The 18,326-nt window shown below is 40.5% G+C and overlaps 1 protein-coding gene across 1 annotated transcript in view; it reads left to right on the top strand.

Moving 5' to 3' along the window:
• Positions 1-18,326, top strand: part of LOC306849350 (GDNF family receptor alpha-2-like) — a 111,750-nt gene that overhangs the window by 56,193 nt on the left and 37,231 nt on the right. The window contains exon 4 of the mRNA XM_079384307.1: positions 4,053-4,458. Coding sequence (XP_079240433.1) covers positions 4,053-4,458 — 406 coding nt within the window. The remainder of the gene's footprint in view (positions 1-4,052; positions 4,459-18,326) is intronic.

Genomic DNA, 18,326 nt, shown 5'->3' with positions numbered 1-18,326 from the left:
TCCTCTGCAGATATCACGGACAGGTTTATGGTTCTCTATTTCTCTCAAATAACATTCATAAGTAACAAATAAGTGTGTTATTTGATTAGAATTTAAGAAATCTTTTCATTGAATTCAAACTTGTACCACTTTTATTGTGGACTTTGGGCAACTGCGAATCACTGTCTATAAAATATTACAGGATATCTGAACATCTCCCAGTATTTTGTCCTGTTTGCTTCTGTTTGGTTCCTATCCCTTCTTTAACCAAGCAAATATTTGTGCATGCAGAACGCAGTCTGTGCTGCAGCATCCTCTGACCTCCAGACGCTGGATGTTTTTTTATGTACATTCTCACCATCCAATTTCATACCTCATTTACGGCTTCTTCCTCTACTGTGAGACACACCTAAAATTGCTCTCTCACAACACACACACAGACTCACACACACAGGACAAGAGAGCTTGAGGACTACTGAATCAAATTTAGAAACACTCTAAAACCACACAGTATTTTTAGATCCGGGTAACCTTTGCTTGCCATGCATTCAGATCGTTGCAAATAGCTTTTGTCGACTGAGAGAAAGAACTTTTAAAGGAATATTATTATTATGGAAATGCAAGATTGCACCAATACATTTCCAACATTATGTCATCTCACTCTAAATAGCCACAGGTTGCATTGCAAAATAATGTTCTTAGTTGATATTTTTCTGAGAAAAATATTTGAAAGAGGGCCTATTATGCAAAATTTACTTTTACATTTGAACATAAATGTTTGTTGGCAGTGTGTGTACACAACCACCCTATAATGATAAAAATACACTCGCTCCTTTTTTTTAATCCCCATAAATCATAAGCAGTGTCTTAAAGCAAGCCAATCACAGAATCCGTAAATCCGTCAAATGTGACGTAACATTTTATAAGACCCACCCATGACTGTTGATGTACACTGCCGTATTATAGATTATACATTTATTATTCATCAACATATGTTTGTTTTTAACATAAAATTGTGTGTATTTGACAGTTTAAGCGCAATAAGACATGAAAGAGATTAGCACTTACGTACCGTGTGGTAGACACTTTCTGTGCACATGCTTCAGATTTGTGCGCTCAGGAAACCGTATATCAGATGTTTGAACTACTATTGCTTTAAAACACATGATTTCAGTGCGATAAACATGATAATCTAAACCAAACAGATGTTTTTTTTTAGCAGAGTATCTGAGGTACATGCTGTAAAGGCACAGCCCTATCCTGAAAAAGGGGGCGGGGAGCAACAGCTCATTTGCATTTAAAGAGACATGCACAAAAACAGCATGTTTCTGCTTCCCCTCAAAATAGGCATTTTCAAAATGATATAATATATGATCTTTGGGGTATTGTGAGCTGAAACTTCACAGACACATTCTGGGGACACCTGGGACTTATTACATCTTGTAAATGGGGGCATGATAGGTGCCCTTTAAAAAAAAAAAACATCTAAACAATGTATATATATATATAAGTATATATATATATATATATATTGCTGTTACTCGTGAGGTATTTAGTGGTGGTTGTATTTTCAAATTTATTTAAAATTCAGAGAGAATATTTAGATGTACTTCTGTAGTTTTTGGTCCTCGGGGAGCAAAACTTTTTAAGCCTATAAAAGCTCAGGGAGTGACGTTACCAGGAAGGGAGGCTTCACTTGCTCTGAATTGTATTGATTCCTTGGAGGAGTCCCTCCTGTATTTAACTGTAGTGATACTTGAGCTTGGAGGCAATCTATGTTATTTCATGATAAAATATATGACAGATCCTTTTATTTGCATCAAGCAGGGATGCTGAAGGTAAAATCACAAGTCCAGATCTCCATAAAGTATATAAATCCGTAACACAGATGAGGCCTGTCTTTACTGAGGAAGGATTTTTGATGTAAATGTAAATTTCCATGTCTTATTAATGATAAGCATCTGAACATGCGTTATTAATCATTACTTTGTAAATACACAACCTCTGAGCAATGATGTCTTCTCTGAAACCAAGATAACCCCTACAAACATCAAGATAGTTATTAATATCAATCAGTCTCAAAATATCTTCAAAGGACTTCATAAAAATCCCTAATGTTTCTCTGAGTTCTTAGCTGCCATAACACAAGGTAATTTATATGCCTACTCCCTTTTTATTTACATAACTATTATATTTCCACTCATTTAGAGTAAACAGTTTCGACATTTAGATCATTAGCACTTTATTCATAAGTAACAAAAACCCGTTCGGAATGAAATTCATCTTTTAGTCTCCACAAGGGGTCTGATAAACCATCTGTTCTCAAAGTTATACCAACACCCACTGGGTTTTATTAGTTTCTCTCGCTCCCTCTCTCTCTCCAATCACCAGAGCAGCCGTCAAGGCTGGAGACGCCATTAGGGCAACATATCAATGCCGACCTTCATAGACTTTTAGAGGTCCAGAACTTCCCCACTGTCTCCAGCTGATAGTTCCCCAATCCCCTGAACGCTTCGTTCAGCTGCCTTCAACGCAACACTTGCAGACGTCGCACAGCTGGATACATGCCCCTGTTTCCCATTTCCCACTTTTTCTTTATCTTGAATGTACTTATCAGTCGTTTGCACTGTACACTATTACAGTATATATACACCACTTGAGGGATCAGTAATGCTAAAGTTTACAGCTAATGATTCATAGCCATTCTTTTGTCAGGACCTCATTCTGCAAAAGGTCGGGATTACATGGAATTATCCACAGTGAAAGTGCTGTGCCCATGTAAACTCAAAATGAATTGGCACATTTTTGAGCCAGAGGAATTTTGAGTGCAATTTATTTATATATATATATATATATATATATATATATATATATATATATATATACACATACACTCACACTGGGGTTGACAGATTAGCATATTAGAAAGATTTCTGAATTTATTTAATGAGAACACCATAAAAAGAGTAATAATGTGAAATATGATTGTTTAAACAACTGCTATTTTAATATAATTTAAAAGTTATTAATTAATTTATTTTAATGTTGAAAAGAGTTTTTGCTGCTTAATATTGTTGTGGAAATTGTGATACATATACATAAAATTTGAGAAGATTCAAATTAAAAAATTAAAAGATTCTTTCAGCAAGGACTCATTAAATTGATTAAAAAAACAATGTAAAGGCAGTAAAGATATTTATAATGCTACAAAGAATGTATCATGGTTTCAAAATGTGTTTCAGCATTGATAATAATAAGAACCATTATTAATTTAGCACTAATAATAATTGATAGTCATTGAGCAAAAATGTGCATATTAGAATTATTTCTGAAGGATCATGTGAGACTGCAGACTGAAATAATGATGCTGAAAATTCAGCTTTGCCATCACCCCCCCCCGCCAAAAAAAAAAAGTTTATATAGCACTTTTCTTATTATTATATAATATTGCTGTTTTTCTATATTTTTTCAGCCTTGTTGAGCATAAGAGATTTAAAAAACAATAAAAAAAATCTTGGAATTTGTGTATGTGTGTGCGCATGCTTGTGTGTTTGACCTACATTATGAGGGCCAGTGAATACAATATAGCGTGTATTCAGGTTTCAGGCTAGTTTCCCTAGATTTCGAGGACATCCAGCTGTCCCATAATTCAATTTTCTCAATTTTTTTTTTTATTATTAAAAAAAGTATAAATGCTGAATGTTTAGGGTGGAGTTATGGTTAGGGGAAAGAAAATATAATTCACTCAGTATAAAAAAACATTACGCCTATGGAAAGTCCTCATAATATGTGTACCAACATCTGTGTGTGTGTTTGTGTGTGTGTGTGTGTGTGTGTGTGTATTTCGAAAGCGTCCCAATCGGCACACTGACTTGGAAACAGATCTAAAAGTTCATTGTTGTGCTGGAGTTGTCCTATTCATCTGACAAGGAGTGTATGTGGGACATTGCAACTCATGGTCTCTTTTTTCCTATGCACACCCACTCTCAATTGCCCTCTCGCTCTCTTTATATCATTCTCACAAACACCCTTGCGTTCAATCTCACTTATCTTTTCCTGCTCTCTTCTCGTAGGCATACATTCTGGCACAAGTAAAGGCCAGCCACACTGCTCAGATCCCAGCCGCCCATGCAACCCCTGTCTGGACGCCACCAAAGCCTGCAACCTGAATGAAAACTGCAAGCGTCAGCGCTCCAACTATATCTCCACCTGCACCCGTGCGCAGACCCAGGGCCAGCAACCCTCACAGCCTCAGTCACAGGACAGCTGCAGCAGAAAGCGCTGCCACAAGGCCTTGCGTCAGTTCTTTGAGCGTGTTGACTCACAATACAGCTACGGGCTGCTCTTCTGCTCCTGTAAAGACCAGGCCTGTGCTGAGAGAAGGAGACAGACCATTGTACCCTCCTGCTCCTATCAGGACAAGACCAAACCCAACTGTCTTCAGCTGCGCAGCACTTGCCGTCTTGACGTGCATTGCAGGTAGGCGAGTCAATGCGTTTCATGGTAGTCTTGAAATAAATTTACATTTATTCATTTACCAGATGTTTTTTATCTAAAACCACTTACCATAGTGATTCATCTTAAGAAGACCATATCACAATAAGTTACAGTTTCCATAAATCTGTAACTCTTGAATCTTTATTTATAACCATGGCTTTTCCACAAAGTCGCCATGGAACAGCAACCACAAACTAATTACAGAGAAAATTCCCTTGGATCTGGGGTTATATGTATAGTTCATCCAAAAATGAATTTTCTGTCATCATTGACTAATGTTATTCCAAATCTGAATGACTTTCTGTCTTCTGTAGAACACAAAAAGAGACATTTTTAATAATGCGCTAGTCGCTCTTTTACATGCAATTACAATGAATGAGGACAGATGCTTTTAAGCTTAAAGAAGACATAAGAGCAACATAGAAACACAAACGTTTAGATTTACATTTTAAATGTATTTTAAAAGTACACTGAAAATGATTTACAAGTTTATCTCAGTTATTTAAAGTAAATTTCACGAACAATTACAAAATGCTAAGCAACACATTTTGAAGCAGAAAACCTGAAATAGTATTTTTTTTACCTCAATAATCTTTGTTGTATTTATGCTGAAATACAACTTGTGTGCCATATTTGATATTATGTATTATACTTTTATAAGTGTTACCAGAAGTCATTATTCACTGAAAATCTTATAAAATAAATAATGTCATATGGCTTCATAAGATGGCTTACAATTTTAACTCTGTTTTTATATTTGGTGCTTTTGTTTTCTTTTTGTAGCTTGAAAGCTCCAGTTCTCATTCTTTCAAGCTTCAAAAGTACACAAAAGCACAGTAAAATTATTATAAAATATCATCCTCCATTCTTCACATAAAACAGCTGTATTGACTTTAGAAGATATGGAGTAAAGACACTTTAGAGACACCTTATTCACTTTCATGATATTAAAAAAATCGGCCAGTATATTGTGCAAAAAACTGCCCTCTTAGGTTTTAAGGAAGAAAGAAAGCCATATGGGTGTGGAAAGTCTTTTTGGATGAACTGTTTCTTTAAGTGCTTCGCTCAGGGGCTTTAGTAGTAATGTGCATTGTGCTCAAGGGTCCAGTGGTGTTGGCTCATGGCTCACCCTTTGCTGAACCAGCCACATTCCAGTTAACTGCTCTGGACCTTAACCATTACAACACCCCAGAGAACAGACACTACATTTGAATACCTGCTAAATTGGATGTAAAGTTTATATTTGGTGTTTGCTTAAGCATACCTTGCACTCATTTTCCATTTAATTTTAAGGTTATACACAATGCATTTAATGTTGCTTTGAAATTAAAGCAGGCTCTTTCCCTCCACCATATTCTATTAGGGCCTTGAGCCTTTGCCAGGAAAGTAATTGCAGACATTTTAAGAACCTTCTATTAGAAACAGAAGACACTTTCTGCTTAATTGACAAGACAGTGTTCAATTAGGCTGAACTGAACATTAGTACATCACTTTTACTGTGTTTCCCTGTGATTTAACAGCCAACCATTTTATTAACACAAGCTTATCCACTGCCACTTACCAGGGGACCATTGCTGGATTACTCTGTCAATACCTGTCAAGAAATCAGGCCCACACACAAATGAATATAGTTATGTATTTTCTCATTTCAATATTTCAATTTAATATTTATTTTAATTTTAGTATTAGGACAGCCATTGTTTGAAAACAATTACATTGGTTGTAAAAGTTTCACAATTCTGTTTTGTTTCTTCAAATAATCTTTTATATTTTGAAAGATGTAAAATCTGAATTTATTTTTTCATGCAATTCCATTTGTACAATTCTAAATTAACATTGCAATGTTGAATTTATATATAGTGTACCCCCCCCCCCCCCCCCCCCCCCCGCAGAATTGCAAGTTTATATCTCACAGTTGTTGTGACATGAAAATAAGAGTTTAAATCTCATAATTACAAGGAAATTCTAAGGTATAAACTTAGAATTGCAAGAAAAAACATCCAAAATGTGATAATTTTTTTTTATTCTGTGGCGAAAACAGGCTTCCATAGGTTTCTAATATATCAAATATAATATATATATATTTTTTTTATTTTATTTTTTTATTAATACGTTATTTTTAATGTCCATTTTTATGCATTTTAGTTCGTTTTGGAGTCATAAAAATGTATTTTTATTTTAAATGCTTTTAGTTCAATATTTGGTGCTGAAACACCAAAGGAACAGAAGCCTGATCATTCACAAACCTGAAAGGGTCATGCATGCAAATTACAGAAGCAGCATCGAACATTGATTTGCTTTTAGTCTACAGATAATATGAAGCATCCCGACGATTAATCCGTGGCTACGCTGGTAGATGTGGGTAGACGAGCAGTTATCTGTAATTTTCGGCTATTTCAGAATATTGCATTTCAAAGAAAACTATTAATTCGATTTGATACACGTTAATGTCTTCAAATTCTGAGACAATTTGCTCTTGTTAACATGGCCTTTGGTAGTAATGTGCATTTAGCAGTGACTGATAGGTTCATTGAACACATATGCATAACCAAATAATCGCTGGAGCATTAATGGAGACCAATTATACAAATACTCCCTCGAACGATTGAAAATAAATAATCACGCAAGGACACACATGCACACATTTATTATAGGACAGAACACACTGTTCCTGTTGTTTCTTTAACAATAAGTGGATGCGTAGTTCAAGTGCTCGATCTGGGAATCATCTGTACGGCATGTATCACTGCTGATTTTTGACTTTGAAGCGGTATGAAAGCACTTTGAAGGAGAGATCAGAGATATAAGTTAACTGGAGATATGAAGCAGCATTAATGAGGAATTTTAAGAGGACTGATTGGTTCTTGTGTGGCATAAATGTGCTATGTTTAGCATTAGGCTCTTTGGTAATGAATCTGTGCTGCTCCTGATGTATGCAAGCAGTCATATAGTCTCCATGTTTGTGTGATTTCAAAGGATGGACATAAATCTCTTCTTTGCTCTGTGTGGAGGCACGTCTGTGGCGGTGTTGACGTGGGTATGTGTTTATGTGAAATAGAAAGACAGATAATGTAGGCGAAAAGGCATCTCTTCCCTCTGATGACTGCTTCGTGTTTAGGATCGATATATCGCAGGGTTTACTTTTTCACACTGTTGTGCAAAACATTAGTGCTGCCAACTATATGTATAACGTCTCAGGTTACATATTTAACCCTGGTTCCAAGAAGGGTACGAGACGCTGCGTCAAAACGCCAGGGGAGCGCCTTCAGCGTGACCACGCTCAGAATCACACGTGTAATCTGTCCAATGGAAGAGCGAGACGTCACAGACGGGTGACGTAATCGACCAGGAAGCATAAAAGCATGTGCGGTGGAAACTGCGTTTACTTCTAGGAATGAAGCAACCACTCGCAGGGATGCCGGAAGTATGGCCTCGAGACGCAGCGTCTCCTTCCCTTCAGGGAACTAGGGTTACATACGTAACCTGAGACTTTCCCTTCTAGGAACTTGAGCTGCGTCAAAACGCTAGGGGAATGAGATGCCCACGCCACCAGACTTCCAAGTCCCTGCCCTTTGTGTATCCCTCAGGAGCACAACGAGGGCGAGAGAAAAAAGGCCATGAGTGGCTAAAGTGAGCGGGCCTGCGTCTCAAAGGCCAACTTCTGAGAAGTGAGTCTTGATCCCCGAGAAGGGGGAGAGCAGAGGACTCGAGGCTATGTAATAGCATCCTGATCCACCACATAGCATAAGCTGTCTGGCCGGAGGCCTCAGCCTCTGGAGGAAACATGTAACTAGGGGGTGCCTACCCACTGAGAGGCCACCGAGAAGGGCGTGGTAGGCCGAATAGCCGCCACATAAACCCTCAGGGTGGAGTAGGTTACCCTTGCAGAGAAACGGGCCTGCAGGAACTCCAGCACTGTACCAATCGGGCAGTTAACTGGGTCGAGGTGGCGGTCTCCGCACCATGAAGTGACAAGTTTCCACTTCAGGGCGTACAGTTTCCTCGTAGAGGGAGCTCTGGGTTGGAGGATGGTCTCAGCAACCTCGGTTGAGAGACTGGAAGCTATGAGCTGTGCCTCCTCAGAGGCCACACCCACAGCTTCCACAGCTCCAGGCGAGGGTGGACAATAGTGCCCCCTGCCTGTGAGAGGAGATCTCTCTTAACAGGAATCTCCCATGGAGAGCCGTCGAGGAGAGAAATCAGGTCCGAGAACCATACTCGGCCCGGCCAGAACGGTGCTACCAGTAGTAGACTGACCTCGTCCCGGCACACTCTCGCCAGAACTCCCAGGAGCAGAGCGATCGGGGGAAAGGTGTACAGACGAAGCCTCGGCCAAGTCCGTACCATAGCATCCAGTCCCAGTGGAGCTGGATGAACCCGGGACTCGGCCCCTGCCTCGACAGGATGTCTGCTCTCTTGCGCACAAACACATGGTGGTCTCTAAGGTCTGGGAGAAAGTGTTTGAGTTCTCAAAGCACGGCCAGCATCTCCAGACAGTTGATGTGCCATGTGAGATGGCGACCCCTCCACAGATCGTGGGCAGGGTGGCCACTCATGAATGCTCCCTAACCGGTGAGGGATGCGTCCGTCGCTAGCATTACGCGGCGACCAGGAGCTCCCAGCACCAGGCCATGAGACGAGAACCGAGGACGTCTCCACATGTCTAAGGCACGTAAGCATTGCCACGTGATCTTGAATGCGAAGTGGGTTTCCCCTCGGGGAGAACTCCTTGGTTCTAAGCCACCACTGTAGGGGTCTCATGTACAGCAGGCCAAAACATATCACATTGGATGCAGCTGCCATCAGACCCAGCAGTTTTTGAAACTGCTTGACAGTGAGTGACCGGCCTTCTTTCACTCTCTTGACTGACGTGAAGATTGACTCAATCTGAGCAGGGGACATGCGTGCCTGCATCGTGGTCGGATCCCACACCACGCCTAGATAAGTGGTTCTCTGTACTGGAGAAAGCACACTTTTCTTGGCGTTCAGTCTCAACCCCAGTCTTTCAAGTGCGCGAGAACGACACCTCGATGTCGAATCGCCAGCTGCTCCGATTGAGCTAGAATCAACCAATCGTTGATGTAAAAGTGCGGGGTGAGAGTGCAAGGCCAAAGGGAAGAACCTGATATTGGTAAGCTTTGCCCCCAAAAGCAAACCTCAGGGACTTCCTGTGAGTGGGAAGGATGGAGGCGTGGAAGTGTGTCCTTTAGATCGATCATGACAAACCAGTCCTCTAACTTGATCTGAGATACTTACCTGTTTGAGTTTTGAGCATCTTGAACTTCAGTCTGCTGACTGAGCGGTTCAACTGATGCAGATCTAAAATGGGATGCAACCCTCCATCCTTCTTGGGAACTATGAAGTACCGGCTGTAGAACCCGCACTCTCTTTCGTGAGGAGGTACCACCTCGATGGCCTCCTTCCTCAAGAGAGTACTCTACTTCTCGTTACATTACTAGAGCCTGCTCGGGGCCCACCAGAGTGGGAATCACCCCGTTGAAAGGCGGCGGTGGAGCGCCAAACTGAATATGATAGCCTTTTTCTACAGTGTGCAGGACCCACTGAGACACATTTGGCAGTAGTTTCCACGCTGCCAAATAGTCTACTAAGGGAACCAGTCTCTCGAGACGGGCCTCTGGTGTACCTAGAGCTGCTAGCTCGGTGCCCTGAAGAGGAGGACCGGCAGGAGATGGCCAAACTAGCTACTCTAGAGACCCCCCGCAGGGGTGGCGAGCTTCTCCTCTCCGGGCAGAAATAACTGAGAGAAGTGCTCACTGGAGCCAGCTGCACCCTGAAACTCTGGCAGAGTTGGCAGACTGGTCTCCCGAGGGCACTGGTGGGAGACGGACACCGTATAATAAGGTGTATCCCGCTCTTCCCCAGAGGGGCCTGCCCTCATAAGTCCTGGGCCATGGGCACCAGGACTGCCTCAGCCGTAGTCTCCTATTGAAGCGACTGTCTTCAGACCTCCATCTTCTTCAAGGAAGATTAGACTGGTAGAACCGGAGCCTGCAAGGCAGGACCCAATGAGACACGCTTGGCATGGGCTCCCACATCGCCAATTGCCTACTGAGGGAACCAATCTCTCGAGACTGGCCTCTGGTGTACCTAGAGCTGTTGGGGTCACAACGCTCTGATTCTGTGCCTCTCTGATGAGGAGCTGTCACACGGCGAGGGCTGCTCCGGCCCCCTGAGCTAGAGATTGGTAAGGAAGGACCCGCTGGAACGCCGCCACTTGTGTACGGGCCTCCTGGTACCTGTCGACGACGAAATTGACGGCGTTGCTGAATAGGCCAGAAGGCGAAAGCGGGGCATCCATGAGGAAGACTCTATCTTCTCCTTCACGTCAGATAGGGTCAACCACAGCCATCGCTTCTACAGAGCTCAGAGAGAGCAGATTTGAGCTCCTCTCCCTCATCTAGCTCTTTAAGCAGGTACGTCGGCTTGGTACGCCTGTAACACCGCCATGGTGTGCAGACATGCACCAGCCTGACCTGCAGCCGCAAGCCTTCAGAGATGACGCCGCGCCAGGGGACAGATAGCTTGCGAGCATCTGTTCCATCCAGGACATCGCTTCTGATATGAATGAGAAAGACGTAATGCACATGTTGCCTCGGCGCTGCAACAGCGAGCTCTCACTCAAAGGGGGAAGAACTGCACCACGGGCTTCCAGCCCCGAGCGAGAGCGCTAGATCTGGGGAATGCAGGAGGAGATAAGGCGAACCATCTCCAACCCGTCCGCCAGATCCATGTTGCGATCCCAGCGATCTCACCGAGATCGTACGGCAGGGAGAAGCACCATCAGCCCTTTATCTTGAGCTGACAGCGCGAATATAATGATGTCGTCATTCATAATACGCTTGTGCAAACACTGCAGCTTTACAAAGCTCACCGACATCCATCACGTCCACATCCTCAGCTTATTTCAAGTGATTGTGCTTAGGGACAAACAACACTAAATAAGACTCACAACTAGGGCTGGGTATCGAGTTCGATACTTTTTAGGCACCGACCGAATTGCCTCGATACCACCGAGTATCGAAAAACGTCTTGTCGTTCGGTACCAAATTTCGATACCTAAGGGGCTAATCTCATTAACGTCAGTGAGCCAATAAGCCTGCAGCACTATGTGTGTTTGACTAGAAGTGACGCGGTGCTGATTGATCTGTGTTTGACATCCGCGAGAGCAATTCGAAAGCATACGGAGCAGTCTGCTCTCTATATCACGCAGTTTCGCTTACTAAACACAGACTGAAGCTCGCGTGACATTTCAGCGTCACTAAATGAGGACATAAACACATGAACAACAGCTCTAGAACTGCTCTGAGAGTCACTTCATGAGCATTTTACCCTTTGATTTGAGTAAAACTTGCGTCATATCATATACACACAGAACTGTAAAGGTATTCCCGGAAACCCGTCAAAATAAAAGTTTGGATTAACTTGGAAGACACTGCGGCAGAAATATATTAATATTGTTCAGCAGAGTGTACATACTGCTACTACTAGGCTACTATTAAAATTATTAAAACTCTTATTTTTTAATTAATGATCACACAACATTTCTTCCATGTTTTAATTTTAATAGTAAAATTTTGTTTGCCAAAATAAATAAAGTTTTATTTTCAATAATTTAAAAGAAAAATGAAATTAATGTTTTATGCCTTCATTTGAAAACCAGATACAGAACACAGAATTTCTGAGGAAAAAGAAAACATTTCATAAGCCTGTTTTAAGAATAAATTTGAATAAACTAAGTAGTTTTTATGCATTCAAATAATTAGACATACTACAACATAGAATTGAATAACAATAAAACATATTGTGAAAGAAAATAAAACATCCACTTATGAAAGTGGATAAAGATTTTACATTTCTTGAAGTCTTTAACAACCTAGAATAAATGAATAGAAATGATGATTCTGTCTGAGCTATGCGTTTTAAAACAAGCACGCACTAGTGTAAACTGAAAACTATTTGAGCTTTATTAAAATTATTTGTACTGATTTATTGTGTTGGCTATATTTTGTTCCTTTGTGCAGTGGCTCAGGAGATGAGTCTTTGAGTCTGTATACATGTCAACAAGCTGAAAAAATAAAACCAAAGTTTTCTGAGATAATGTAATCTTGTTAAAACTGTTTTCATAAAATTGGTATCGAAAAAAGTATCGTTCAGGAACCAATATCGAACTCAAGGTATCGGTATCGATATCGAACATTTTTGAACGATACCCAGCCCTACTCACAACACAGATAGACAGACAGACACACACACAGAGTAGCGGTTGCTGAATGACAAAAAGCAAACGCCGGTTCTACCGCACGTGCTTTTATGCTTCCTGGTCGATTACGTCACCCGCCCGTGAGGTCTCGCCCTTCCATTGGACAGATTACACATGTGATTCAGAGCGCGGTCACGCTGAAGACGTTCCCCTAGCGTTTCAACGCAGTTCGAGTTCCTGGAAGGGAACTATTAATTACAGTAAAAAAAGGTCAAAATTGTCGTGCATTATGGGATAAGAGTGTAAATGGCTGGGTTTTGTTGGAATTGGGAACCATTATATATATATATATATATATATATATATATATATATATATATATTCACTACTGTTCAGTAGTTTGGAGCCTTTTTTACAGTGTGACAATATATATGTGCGACTTTCATAGCAATACAAAAGATTTCTATTTTAAATAAATGCTGTCCTTTTGAACTTTCTATTAATCAAAGAATCCAGAAATGAAATATAGCATGGTATTCACAAAAAAAAATAAAAAAAAATAAAAGAGTATCCAATCATATGACACTGGAGACTGGAGTAAATGCTCCTGAAAATTCTGTTTTACCATCACAGGGATGAATTACATTTTAAAATATATTTGAATAGAAAAATTTCTTTTAAATGTAATAATATTTCATTTATCCAAAGCATCTTATTGCTTAAAAATATGCAAAGTTCTGGCATGAAATGCTTTATACCGCAGGCCGATAGATCTAAATTTGATATCACATCATTATTCACATAGCGCAATTGATTTGTTTCTTTTTACATCTGCAGCCAATGAGCTCACTGCTCAATATTCAAATAGTCGGCTAGTGCTTGCTGTAGCAGTTGCAGCACACTTCAGAAACCCTCCACCTTCCCCAGCTCCACCTGTATAGATATGCTCAGAAGCAATGTCATGTAAGTTAAATATGGGGTTATTTCATATGTTACATGTGCAGCAGCAGAATTTCCTACATTCTCACAGCAGCATGTCTATATTGGCAGTAGAAAGCCTTGGTATTTGCTCTGCAGCTGCAGCATTGCAGATATATTCCGCCAAGACCCTCATTAACATTGCCATGTATATTACTATGCTAAACTCTCAGAGAGTTGTCATGATAGAAATATTTTTGTAAAATTTGACTGTGAAAAGCAACTAGCAGCCAGGACTATTCTGGAAAATCACAATAATATTTTACAGTGTAGCCTATGCATTTGTGTGCGTTCACACAAAATTTCACATTTTCCATTTTTATCAGTTCGCCCATCTTGAATGACAGATTTCTGTTTGGATTGACGTTATTAAACATGAATGTCACAGTCAGCTTAATACAGTGCTTCAACTGTACCGGGCTGACTAACAATAAGCCTGCCTTCCCATCCATCTCCACAATCCCCATCCGTCCTCGCCTCATGACTTGAATCCATTGCAGTGGAAATTGGCCTCACATCATCTCTCATTGGCTGCGGCTGCGGTCGGAACTGTGAGGGATGGCATTGTCTGAGCAGAGGAATACATGATGAACTGGGTAATGAATGACACTGCGGCCTTATACAGGGCTTGACTATTTAAAGCCACAGGAGGCTCCACGAACTCACTGATTCAACACTGTTTGAGCCAATCTCAATAGCCTTATTCACTGTCAGTATCTCATCCCAGTCAAATGTCACTAGAGGTCAGTGGCTTTGGGCCTTGGCAAGGAGCATCAGAAATGTATGTACATTGTGTTAGGGTGACATGAGTTTGAATCTGGTTTCTGGTTTCATTCCTCTTTCTTCTTCCCCTCATTTTCTGTCTTCTCTCAGGGCTTAATTTGTCGGAACAAGCCAGATCTGGATTTTAGTTTATTCCCCTCCTCATATGCCTCTGAAGGAAACTTAACTTATAATTACTCATACATATGTTCAATGAAAAATAATGCACACTGTATTATAATTTATTATAATATTTGTCAAGAACTTTCAAGAATTTTCAGTGAGCAGTTTATAGTGTACAGTATATTTAACAAAGTGACGAAAAAAAAAAAGAATAAAATAAAATAATCAGAATCAACCAAGTCAGTTAAATGGCATTACATGTCTTTCCTCTCTTTTTGTGAGTCTGTTCTCTTGCTTTCATAAAGCATGTTGAGCTTGAGTTGACTGCCCCTAACCATGCCCTATTTATGTCAATATGACACAACAAATGAATCCATTTGTTTTGTTAGCCCAAATCCTAGTCCTGGTATTATCCATCTTATGTAATAGTTTCCACAGCAGAATAACTGAGCTTTTTAGCTAAACTTATTCTTTATTTGGAGTTTCATTCTGAGCAGTTCAGCCGAGTGAAAGTTCATGGCGTATTTAATTTCCAGAAGCAGCATGACTACTGATGGGATTTGTTTGCTAAGTTCTAATGTTCAAGTTCAAGTGAAGAAGTGAAGTGACATACTGCCAAGTATGGTGACCCATACTCAGAATTCGTGCTCTCCATTTAACCCATCCAACGTGCACACACACAGCAGTGAACACACACACGGAGCAGTGGGCAGCCATTTTATGCTGCAGCGCCCGGGGAGCAGTTTGGGGGTTCGGTGCCTTGCTATTGAGGGTGGCGAGGGCGCTGGACATTCACTCCCCCCACCTACAATCCCTGCCGGCCCGAGACTCGAACCCGCAACCTTTGGAATACAAGTCCGACTCTCTAACCATTAGGCCACGACTTCCCCAAGTTGAGCTTTATTGTCATTCCGCTACATGTGGGGACATACAGTGGAACGAAATGTCGTGCCTTGCAGGACCACGGTGCTACATAAATACAGACATACAACAATGAAGTAAAAAAACACTATAAACCTATACACAACTAACCTACTGACAGATTTTAACTATAAGTATACTATATATTAGTATTTCCCCTCTACAAACTAAAAAATAAAAAATACAAACTATACAAATGCTTCACATAAATATGTACCCTATACAAACTAAAAAATAAAAGATAAAAAATACAAACTATACGAATGCTTCACATAAATATTTACCCTATACAAACTAAAAATGTATGTTCACATACTGTCTCAATGCCACTTATTTTCAGTGCTGTTTTATTTAGTGTTAGTCTCTGTAATATTCAATGCAAGTTATCATGGTTTTATTAAAGGCAAAACCACCCGACTTTTAAAGTCTGTAAAGTAGTCACAGTCCTGCTTAAGTGAGAAAAAATAAGACTGCTGGCTTGAACTGGTATAATCAGCCTAAAAAGTTTGGATAATATTCTGACAAGGTTCTCTCATATTTAAAAAAAAAAAAAAAGAAAAGTGAAAATTGACATGACAAGTGGCCCGGACTCAGAATTTGTGCTCTGCATTTAACCCATCCTAAGAGCACACACACCATGAACACACACCCGGAGCAGTGGGCAACCATTTATGCTGCAGTGCCCAGGGAGCAGTTGGGGGTTTGGTGCCTTGCTCAAGGTCACCTCAGTCATGGTATTGAAGGGGGAGAGAGTGCTGTACATTCATTCTCCCCCACCTACAATTCCTGTGGACCTGAGATTCGAACCTGCAACCTTTGGGTTATGAGTCCAACTCTCTAACCATTAGGCCACAACTGCCCAAACAAGCTAAATATACCTCTTATTGTTAGGAGTTACCCAGAAGCTGGTTGTTACAGCCATGGCATGCCCCAACTGGTTGTTTTTTGATTAAAGCAACAATTCATGAACAAACTTTTCTCCAATTATATTAACAAAACGTTTGATCAAAGTTATCAGGTCTTTAAAAATGTTCTCAAAATATTAACACAAAAACATTATTTATACATTGTTCATGGAGTGTTTTTTTCCTCTATGCATTTAAGTTGTATGTACATCTAAAAAAAAATATTATACTACTTGTTACAGAACGGCCAGAAAATATTCAAATGTAACGTTCCCATAATGTCTGCAAAATGATCAAATGGACTGTTCCTTTAACATTCCAAAAAACTGTTTTTAGAACATTTAAAAGATGGTTTGAACATTCAGAGAATCTTCAGAAATAAAGTTTTCATGACTTAACGGGAATGTTAACAGAACGTTTTTAGACCATATTTTTGTTACTGGGTTAGCAGACTGGTCTGTACCTCAAACCCCTCTAAAACCAGCAAACCAAACCAGTCTGACCAGCTTGTCTTTGCTTAAGTCATTCCGTCAGGTCAGATGTTTCAGTGTCTCCACTTCTGATGGATTCAGAGGTCTGTTTTCAGGATGATTGTTGTTGTAGCTTATGCTCTTTGCTGTTGTGATTGGGAGCATTTCAAGCCTGCCATTTTCATTTCATGTTTGAATTTGTGTCTATTGTGATGCTATACCTTTGCGACAAGCCGAATCAGAAACCAACTGTGACATTTTTTTTTTTTCTTTTTAGAATGAAGAATGTAGCTTAAGGATATCCTTATAGCACCATTTGCACTGAAGCACTTGCTTGAGTCATCCCCCCCAAATACACGCAAAAATGTATAGCTCTGATTTATAGTACAGGAATGTTGTTTATCTGTTTTGATGGGGACTGGTGGGAGGCCAAATATAGGAGCAGACTGGATTGGAGCATACAGCCCAGGCAAATAAAGCACAGACTGACAGGGTTAGCTATCGATCCCTCCACAATAGGAGCCGGGTCAGGGTTCTGCTGGAGAAGTATATGGATCTGACAGGCTTTCGTGCAGTAGGATGTGGTTTGTTTTCCAAATACGGGTAAAGCCCGGCTCACACTGTGCGATTTTGGCCACGATTTGGTCGTCTGAGACAAATTTTGAAAATCCTAAAATCCTAAAAGATTCCTATAATCCTAGGCTAAAATCAGTTGTCTAGATCGCTGGTTTGACATGTTCACCGACAGCCGATTAATGGCCGTTGCGATCAATTTTTTCCTCCGATTAAATTCTGGCAGTGTCAGAAGATTTCAGACACTTTCCTGCAGTGTGACATCTCCTACGACGACCGTCAAACCAAGAACCAATAGGAGCATTGAACTTGATGACGCAATTAGCATGACAACTTCAAACCATTCATTATTTGTAAAAAAAAAACAATATAAATACAAAGTAAAGTTTACTTAAAGTTTATTTATCAAGGGGCAGGATGTTTAAACTCGAATAACAAAATTACCTCAAGTTCGCTCTGTAGAACTGGAAGTCCATAAAGTCCTCTTTTGCCCAGCCATGACTTGCTCCACACACGTCGTCTTTTTCGGTTTTTTTTTTTAACATCAAGGCATGTAATTAATAAAACTAACGCTACACGTTGCTATTGTTTGCTAGCTACCATTATAGTGAGAGAACGCAGGTCACGTATTGATGACGTAAAACTCCGGACAAGTCTTCTTGAGTACGTCCGTTTTTATCGCGTCTTGACTGTCGTACAGTCTGACATTAAGACAACTGAGATCCTACAGTCTGACATGGGGATCATGTTCGTACAGTGTGACAAGCAACAATCGCAAAAGACTATTAAAAATCGCACAGTGTGAGCCCGGCTTAACATGCCAAATGAGCAGTCTGTCCCACTGCTGAGTTTATTTATCTTTGTGCAGTAATGCCAGATGTGAGAGAAATGTGAGAG

Source organism: Barbus barbus (assembly GCF_936440315.1).
Source record: "Barbus barbus genome assembly, chromosome: 29".
NCBI classification, from domain to species: domain Eukaryota; kingdom Metazoa; phylum Chordata; class Actinopteri; order Cypriniformes; family Cyprinidae; genus Barbus; species Barbus barbus.
The sequence above is the reverse complement of the archived record's forward strand: the minus strand, read 5'-3'. Positions and strand labels throughout refer to the sequence as shown.